At 40.3% G+C, this 9941-nt stretch overlaps 1 protein-coding gene across 1 annotated transcript; it reads left to right on the top strand.

The window, feature by feature from the left end:
* Positions 1 to 177: 177 nt before the first annotated feature.
* Positions 178 to 2893, top strand: SYCE3 (synaptonemal complex central element protein 3). The gene is made up of 3 exons (XM_052790210.1): positions 178 to 277; positions 1152 to 1260; positions 2354 to 2893. Exons 2-3 carry the CDS (start codon positions 1152 to 1154, stop codon positions 2521 to 2523), a joined length of 279 nt encoding a protein of 92 aa, XP_052646170.1. The 5' UTR covers positions 178 to 277; the 3' UTR covers positions 2524 to 2893.
* Positions 2894 to 9941: the final 7048 nt, after the last annotated feature.

The following is a 9941-nucleotide window of genomic DNA, read 5'->3' as shown; positions in this document are numbered from 1 at the left end:
GACAGAGCGGGGCGGTTTTTTTGGGTCCCGTTGCCGCCCGCTCCTGTCCCCGCCCCCGCTGGCGACGGCGGGAAAAGGGGAGGGTGAGGCGGTGGCGGGGCCTCAGGGGCGGCAGGGAGGTTGCAGCGTGCCCGGCGTGTGGTACGAGGAGGGGTTTGGGCTTGGGGAGGCTCCCCGGGGGAAAGGGTTTGCCGGCGCACGGTTACCTCAGGGAGTTGGTTGTGTGGGGAGGCCCGTGAGCAGCCAGCGTCTCGGTAAGGCTTGGCATCGCTTTCAAGTGCTGTGGAGACGTTATAAACCGTCGCATTCCTTCCGCATTTATCGGCAATAAAAAACGGGAAAATTGAGTTTGAGAAATCATATATAAAAAAAGAAAGCTGACAAAAACTGTGCCTGCCGCGGGACGTGTAGAGTCACTGCAGTGAAGCTCTTCCATCTCCTCCTGGGTAGTTTCGTGCCATCCGCCCGTGGTTTTCAGAAAAGGAAGTTAAAGGCAAGGCTGTGTGTCACATTTTCGGTTAATATCAAGGTTCTGAAACTTTTAATTGCATAAGTTGAGCCTCTCGATCTATATTTTTGCCCCAAGCATTTTTACTTCCTGAGATTTTACTACCTACAACTTATGCGGAGGTTGGTAAATCACAAGCACTTAGTTGCTTATATGGTGACAGAACTTAGTGTATGTAGTTACCCTGCTGTAGCATGCAAGTGTGAAATACTGGATACAAATGGAGATTTTGCAACTACCTTTGAAAATTAGGAATTGACCTACGGCAGAGTATTTGGGAGAGAAGCATGAAGACAACTGTAACAGGACAATAAATAAAATTTCCTAATGAAGTGTTTGATGGTGATCTTTGTTATTACTAATAGCAAAATCTTTATTTGGCACAAACGCAGCATATTTGAGTGTAATTCTTTCTACTTAAATTAATTTCAAAATGGATTGAAAATACTATGCAGCATGCAGGTGATGACCAGTAACTTCAAGGTCAGATTTTTTAATGAATTCACATGTAAATTGAGTATTTATATACACTGTTGGATTTGGGTTTTTTTTTTAAATTTATTGCAATGTTACTTTCTCTCAACTGGGAAAATCAACTCACTTCAAAGTATAATAAAGTGTGAAATTCCTGGTTTCCCTGTAGATGGCCGAATCAGAACCTCGGGAAGGAAACTATGATAACATGGTAAAGATGGTAGAGGACTCGAATAGGGACTTAGAAAAACTTCTGGAGGAAATGGAAAAACTAACAGGTACAGGTCTATTAAGAATTATACAGATTTGTCTACTAGAGTGAAGACATTGAAGATCTACTATTTATATTTATTGCTGTAAAATTCTGTGTGAGAGAAATATAAGCGGAAACTATCACCATCAATTAATGCCCTTATGTTCTTTATTGGGAGAAAGCGTGCAAATAATCTAGAAGTTTCAGATGGCTCATAACTGAAAATTAATAGGTGATGCATGCTGAGTTCAAAGTGGTGGTTGAAAACAGAAATAATACTAAGGTATTTAATATACAATTATTGAAACATAGTATGTAAAATGAGATTTAATGCTGAAAAATGGTGGGATACATAGTACCTCTCAGGTCAGTACATGATGTCTTTAATTCCTCAGCTAGAATAAAGACTCCTCTGCAAATTTAATCTTAGTCTTCTATGTATGGAGAGGACCGCATATTCCTCTCTGTGTTCTGCAGTAATTCTATCAGAAACTGTGCAACTAACAAGGATAGATGGAAACTGTTCATTAAAGTATTTGTAATTAAACACAATTTATGAGTGCCATTGAGAAAACTACAGTCAATTTATGGTAAAAGAAAAGGGAAAGTATGAAATAAGTGCTAAAACTATTTGCTCTGCTTTATTGGATACTTGTTATTTCAAAATCAATTTAATTATTTAGGTTGTTCTTAAAACCTTTCATCTCTATGCTGCAGCCTCCTTGATCTTACCGTTCCTCGCCTAACACAAGCCTCCTGACTGCAACTGGTCTGGAGAGAGGATTCTTTCGTTCATTTATTTTAAAACAGTCTGTTGAACCTTTCTTTTTGATTACCTGTTTTGTTGTAATTTTTAGGTAAAGTGTCTGTCTCCCTTTTGTAATTTACACCAGTATACTTCCATTCTGAAGTATTTTGAGACATTTATAAAAAAGTAATACTGAACAGTCTTTTATTTCAGTATTACTGTGGGCAGTTTCCACTTTATTTTACAGCAAGCTTTCTCTGACATAAGATCTGAACTGATAATAATTCATGTCCTTTATTCGTTTATTGAATCAGCCATTGCTTTTATTTAGCCAAAATTCCTGGCTTACTAGTATCTGTTGGGTTTGTAGTGCAGGCAACCTGGATGGCATATGACATGGTAGTTATACGTACCAACCCAGACCTGGCCAACTCCATGAGGCGTTTGGAAGATGCCTTCCTGAGTTGCAAAGAAGAGATGGAGAAGAAATGGCAAGAGGTGCTAATGGAATCTAAAGGTGAAGAGCAAAAAAAGGAATAAATTGAATTCAGTCATGCTGGCAGAACTCCATCCCTTGGAAAATCACTCCAGTCTTTTTGTTTTCCAGCTGTGGAGGTTTCACAGACACCATGGAAGATGGATTGGCTTTCATCTTGCTAAGAACTACTTACATGTATACATCTACGGAAGTATTGTAATGAGATTACACAGATATATATATTTATATTGTTGAAGGTAAAAGGTAACAATGTGTCTCTTTTTATTATGCTCATCAGTAATCCTTGTATTGTGTATGCATACACAATTTACATGCCTTCCTGGAAGACCATACTCACTTTGTTGTCAATATACGTGGAATTCTTTGACGCCTAAACAATTGGGGGGGGGGGGTGCAGTCGACCATCGCAGTGGTATTGCACCAGCAGATGCCTTTCAAGGAAAACTGAAGAATTACTTTTGTTCCAAATCAAAAACAGGTGAAATTCTAGATTTGCAGATACTTGAGTTAGTTTGACGTGGGATTGCCAGCTACATGTTCAGTTACAGAATTTTACTATTCAGATAGCTCATCTGTAGTTGTTTCATTTTGTTTCCTTGGCTTTTTAACCATTTCTTGGGACTACTTTTCCCAGATTGTTCTTCTCAAACCCTCTGAAGGTAGCATGTCTCATTTAAGAAAAAATTGTTTACCATTATAGACTGCACTGTGTGTGGTGTAGTCTGTGGAGGTGCTGCAGAAACCAAATTAACCATGTTATAAAACATGCTTTTCTCCGTATGTTCCTACTGTGCAATATTAAAAAAGGAAGAAAAAAAAAATTACTTTTCTTTTGTAGTCAGGCTGTGGATTACGAGCGCCACCTTGTGGCTTGCGGTTAATGCATAAATGAGTATTTTATCCAAGGTGGAAGTCGGTGCAAGTTTTGAGAAGGATCTTCCCCTTCTTTAAAATCAGTCTCTTTTAACATCTCCATCTCCTTTGAAGAGGCATTTAATCATTTAAATCACATCTAAATGATCTGCCAAAAGTTTGCTAATTTTTAGACTATGTATTCTCTTGAGACTTGAGTTGATGCCAATTCACAGACAGAATGTTTATTTGAACTCTACTCTTGACTTTCCAGTGGGTAGGTCTTCATTCCAGCCAAGGTAGGGAAAAATGGCAGAGCAGCATGAGGAAACTTAGACTTTGATTAATCTCTGGAGGATTTTTAATGGCATGTTGTCTGTCACTTTGGTACCTTTGACTACATTGTCTTCACTCTTTAATTCTGTATTAAAAATGGAATTCTTTGAAGAGGCACTGTCTTCAACAGCTTGTGTAGGAATGTACTGAATTTTGTGTGACCTTTTGGCTATGAAGTGCTGAATATAGATTGACTGCAGATTTTCCAGAAAGCTCAGTTTTCACTGAGACATTTAAACCAAGTGGCCAGTGTTTAAAAACAAAAAAGATTTTTTGAATCCAGGAGTCCCACTGAGAATAGAGAATACTGCTCAAAACCAACACTTCTAAAAAAATATGTCTTTTAATTAACTAAATGCGGCATTCAGTGAAGTTGTATCTTTTATGTAAAGTTGAATCCTGTTTACTGTGATTTATGTAAAGTTGAATCCTGTTTACTGTGATTTGAAGGCTACAGTAAGTGAGTCTGTCAGAATACTGTTTCTCCAGAGCAAAAGGCTACAATCAGAAAGCATAGCTGGAAGGAGAGGAGACATCTGGTAACATTTTTTTCAGTCCTCATCACACTTTACAACTTTTCCTTTCTGAATTTTGGAAAAATGGCGGGGGGGGGGGGGGTGCTGTATAACCACAGAGGCAGAAGGCATTACAGCACCATCAACAGAGGGCTGTAAGATCACCTTAATTTTCTCCTCACCAAAAAGCAGACAAACTGCAGATAGGCTGTGCTAACCATCAGGCACCAATTTAGTCTCAAGGACAGGTGCTTACACTGAGGTATCAGGTCACCCCACTGTGAAGGAACAGAATGATTTCACAGGAGAGGTGTTAGAGATACCTGTGAGCATTTGCTGTCTCTGCCACCCTTTTTCTTGCTCCTGAAAGTTCTCACACATGTGACCATGAACACCTAACGGTGATGAGGAGCAGGGATGGAAGTTGGGAAGGGAGAACCAAAGGTTGTGGCTGGGAGCACAGCATGGACTCTGCCTGGGGAGTCTGGCTGAGTAGGCTGGGTCTGCCTCTTTCTCCCCAAGATTTTTCTTCCCAGCTGTGTGATGATAACTGGAAGAGAGTTAGGGATATGCACCAGTGCAGGAACAGTGCATATTCCTTGAAAAACTACACAGCAAGATGATTATACTTTTCCTTTACTACTAAAATAATTTGTGTTTATTTTAGGTTGGTTTTCTTCTTTGTTTTTTACATTGAGAATCTGCTTGTGGGGATTGTGAGGTTTGTTTCATCCATCTCACCATCTACCACATTTCAGTCCAGCTAGATGCTTTAGGCTTGCAGCAGAAACCAGATAGCCCACATTGAAAGACCTTGATTTCCACATCATACAAATCTTCAGTAAAGTGTGGAGCAACAGCCCCATCTAGTGCTCACAGCACTTAAAACTAACAGTACTCCGGATTGCTGGGTTGACATCTCTTAGTCACCCATCACCAAAGATTTCCGTAATGAAAAGCGTCAGCAGCAGTTTAGCTTTACGTTTGCTCTCGGTGAGCTCCACTTTTGTGACCTGAGGATGTACAGCAGTCACTCACAGGCGGTCCCTGTACTGTATTTAAAGCGAAGCATGCTTCTGCAAAACAGCTACAGAAGCAAGAGAAGTTGGCACCAGTGCACTGCCCATCTGTATGCCCAAATACAGCAGTAAGGAATTCTGTTTCCTTAGTTATTCATTCCTTAGCCTCTATTAAGTAACACTTAATCACATGTCACATGTTTTGTTGGGTTTTTTTTCCTTTCCTGTTATGCAGACACCTGGACAGGTACTCGAATCTGTGATCACCGTGGTTCATTTTGCATGAAGACAGGCCAAGTCTTATTTCCACAGCTGGATATCAGCTTTATTCAAGTGTGCGAAGCTTAGCAAAGAGGTTACAGACTCAACCCTTAAAAACCTATTAAGGGTAGTAGATGCTCTCGTGTTTAACACCGCAACTCTTTCACTGTCCCTGTCACAACAAGATTTACTGATCTTAATTACATAGTTAACATGTCGGCAAGGTGAGAGTTGGATGCCTAAGAGCAAACTATCCAAGAGCCATCAAACTGAGCCATACATGCTCTGGTCCAAACAGTCTGCAACAGCATAGCTCAAAGCACATTCCTCTTTTGAACATGAACTGCTGTCTTTCCTATAGACCAGAGGTGTGCAAGGTGTCCTGCAGCCCCTTTTTGTCTAGCAGCTCAAGTGCTACTGCACTCATCAGAGCTGCCTGCATTCTCAGCACTGTTTAGAGTTTCCATTAATAGTTTCTTATCAAGAAACAGGTGAGACTTGGCTAAAAGGCCAATATGCAGCCTCCCAGGAAATTCTGATGGTTGAAACTGTGCCCTTCTCTCCAGTGTAAAACAACTGAGAAGGGGCTGTGGACACCTCACATATCCACTTCAGCATCTCGATCCTTGTCAGAATGCAGCCTAGAGCTCTGTTTGGAATATTTATTTAATTTAGTACTAGTGCCTTCCAGTTCTTGATTATTATAGCCCCAACACAGGTTATCTCAGAAAGGCTCAGAAGGAGAACCTGTACTAGCTGTTTTACTTGTTGGCATGAATTGTTTCAAAACTTCAGTCCAGATCCTTGCAGCAATTTTTCCTGAAATGTGTATGGAGATATTACTGAATCTCTAACAGCCCTATTTACACATACTACTATTAATGTTCTTTTTGCTGGCATTCTTAGAGAAGCAATAAGATTGAGAACAAAGGGGGTGAACAACATTCCTTCTGAGTCAGTCATCTCCTCCAGAGCAAGGACTGTATCACCTAGGCACTATCAGCATGAAAGTGGCAAAGCCTTTTCTGTGTATGTTCTATTAATACTGATTTATTTTTTATAGCGCTGCCTCCTCCCTGCTTCTGCACCACTGTAAAATGCATTTACATTTTTGCAACAAAAACCTATTATGGCATTTTCTCATTTTTCTGTTTCTGATAAACTATTCTCTACTTGCCTGGTTTTCTGTAGGTGCTCTGGGTTTGGATCACTGGAATACACACATAGGCAGTAAGATTACAAGGTTTTCTGTAGGTGCTCTGGGTTTGGATCACTGGAATACACACACAGGCAGTAAGATTTCAAGGTTTTGAGGCGACATGTCATTTTACACATGGATTGAGTTCTGCTGGTAACTAGAAAACACTCTATGGCTCCTCAGAAAGTCAAAGAGCGAATAAAGAAGACACATGGCATCTTCCCATTTATAGAAAGCCAGACTAAATAAAGGCATGTGGAGATACTAGTTAGAGCAGGTTAATTTAGCGACTGTTTAAGCTCTCACGCCACATTTGGGATACCATCCCGAGGTTGTGAAATTGTGGGGATTTTATGCGCAGCTTGTTATGTACACCAGCACTACATTACACAGAATATTTTAAAGGAAGAAGGAAAAATTCAGAGGCCATTAAAAACTGTTAACAGTACTCTCCAAGTCACAGACAAAAATGTGAGTATTGTGTAACATAAGTGAAAATAATTGGCTAGACCAACACACTGAGCAGTAACCACAGAACACAGACCTTCTGAGCCTCTGGAATCAAAACCAGACTCTTACAGGTACACTGTTCAAACCATATTTGGACTCTTACCACCTAACTGATGTTACCTAGTATGTTAAAACAGCAGAAGTTTGACTTTAACTTGAAGTGCAGCTAAAGCTGACTTGTAGGCTGACACTAACCACTTATCTGAGCTAAGACTGTGTGGATCTTCACACATTTAACCCACACTGAATATTTTGAGAGCAGATCTCTTTTTGTACTACAGACGCACACTTTACAGCCAATCATCCTTAGAATTCCTAACTCTAAGGACCCTATGTGGTCTTACAGAAGTCACAATTTACAAATCAAAACTCCAGACTGATAGCCAAGCATTGAAGAGTGATGCATTTTGACAATACTCAGGAGATTATGATGAAGCTCTGAACTCACTGACAACTTTCTGTAGGTCTCTCCTATCACATTTTAAAACCTTAAGACATTAGAAGTACTTCTCAGCAGCTGGTGGTACTAAGTCATCAGGATCAATTTTGTGCTCAGTGCATCATTGTCTAACTCTTAACACTCAAAATCAAATCACAGCTGCATTGCCCCACTGTTGCCAACAGCACAAAATGGAAGAGTTCAAGCTGCCACGTGTTTGACACAGCCTCCAAAGCTTTCTCATCTCCGTTACACTTGACCAAGGGTCCCACGGCCGCTTGGCTTATGCCACTGTTTTTCCCCCAAGTATGTCAGAACACCTCAGAGCATACACTTTCTTTCTGCAGGAGGACAGTGATGCTGAAGGCTAGCTGGTTCTCCAAAAAGCCAAACCAGCAGAAAGGATAATGATGTCTAAGGCCATGGCTTTGAACTCAGGATCTACAGACTTTCTAAAAAGCCACAACAAATAACTGACTGTTGGACTTGCATGGTTTTCCATCTTCATCAGAAGTTTCCATGGATCTAGAAGCTGAGGAGTTTGAAAACCACTGTTCCAGAGTTATTAGGGTCATTACAACTCTTGCTATCCAGATCACATCCAAGTTCATTCTAGTACTCCATGGGAGAGTCTCAAACATGTGCCCCGGCATGAAATAAGTATGCACATAGCTTGCCCTAAGGACTGTGAAATCCAGTTCTATGTAGCACAGACTTTATTTCCCAAGTTTCTCCAACTGCAGCAGGAAGTCTGTTTCACTTCCAAGGCATTTGTTGCACCTGCATACAGTCCTCCCATGGAAGCAGGTGGGAAGGGCTGCACATGGATATAATACTGTTCAATGCACAAGTTTACAGGATATGTATTTCTCTGAATCAGGAATATCTTGTCATTGCAAGACTATTATGTTTAAAACAGTGCGCAGACAAAGGCCTACAGAACTTTCCTCTCCCCTTCTTTTTCCCTCCTCAAAAGATCACAAGCCATGGGGAATATTTTTGTGGCTAAGTTACAGTAGACAGCAGCCTTCACAAGCAAAAAGCCTGGTTACAGTCAGGCAGCCAGAGTATTATGAAAACACTGTAAAATGATTACACTATAAAAGTGTAATCCACCCCAAGTGTAAGCCACTTTAAGTGCCCATGAAAGGGAAGAACACTGGAATGAGAGAATGAACATAGCACAAAAACAATAGCTCCAAGTAGGTATAAAAGCATGTTAGCTACTCTGTAAATTCAAAATCCTTGTAGCCAAGTCTTTAAAAAACCCAAAAGACCACAAACTGAGCACTGATCTGAAGTTCTGCTTGAGGCAGATAACCTATAGCCTTATTTTCAGGTACACAAGCACCACAGCTGCCAAGAGAACTGACCCTCATTGAGCACCAGTTTTATATTTCTTCAGCCAAAGTTCAGCTAACAAGAGAACAAGTGGCCCAGTAAGGGAACCATTTATGCCCAGCTCAAGGCATCTAAAATGTAATTTCAGTAAGTACTTTACACTTGCTAGAGTTGAGCCTATATTTTCAGAGCCAGGAATTCAGGGGTGAAGGGGGGTTATGTCAGTCACAAGCTTCTGTTTTATGCAAAGATTCTTCTTATCGCAAAGGTAGGACTGAAATAACAGAAATAGAGCTAGACCCTAGGACACTACTTGCCTCTCTCCCTCAATTTCTCCTTTCATAAAATAAGAATAGCTAGTTAGGTACTTTTGTTAAACCAATTCAATCTGACCTACATTTTTGCAGAGATTAAGAAAACTCCATTTGGCCTGTCAAATCTCACTATAAGAAAAAACCACTTACTTTTGAACAACTGAAGGCAGTTCAAGTAGTTTTTATGACAAATTCTGCAGTAATGTTTCAGTATTTATGAATACCTTACATCTGTTTATACTACAATGAAACTGCCAACCTCTCCCAAATCTGCCTGAAATATTTCACTCTGAACAAAACTGAAGCCTACTAGGGATTATCCCACTTAAGAATTTCTAAAACATATTACTTACGTTTTCCTCACCTTATTAAATTTTATTGTGTGTCAAAACAGCCACGTTCTTCATCTTGCAAGGAAAGACATTAAAATACCACTGTGTCCATCTTGACATCTTTCCCAGTCTACAGCTTACCAGATTCGGTGCAGAAACTCAGTCTCACAGCAATCCTTGTACCAATGTATTTTCAGGACTGCTAGATAAGTGATCCAGTGCTGCAATGGCAGGTTATGCTACATGAACTTGTACTCAAGGGAGTCAGAAGCATTCTCCTTCCTGAACCAAGCCTGTAGCTTTCACTTCACACCTCATTAAAAGTTGCTAATTCACTGCAAA

The sequence above is a fragment of the Harpia harpyja genome, chromosome 6, assembly GCF_026419915.1.
Source record: "Harpia harpyja isolate bHarHar1 chromosome 6, bHarHar1 primary haplotype, whole genome shotgun sequence".
Classification (NCBI taxonomy): domain Eukaryota; kingdom Metazoa; phylum Chordata; class Aves; order Accipitriformes; family Accipitridae; genus Harpia; species Harpia harpyja.
The sequence above is the reverse complement of the archived record's forward strand: the minus strand, read 5'-3'. Positions and strand labels throughout refer to the sequence as shown.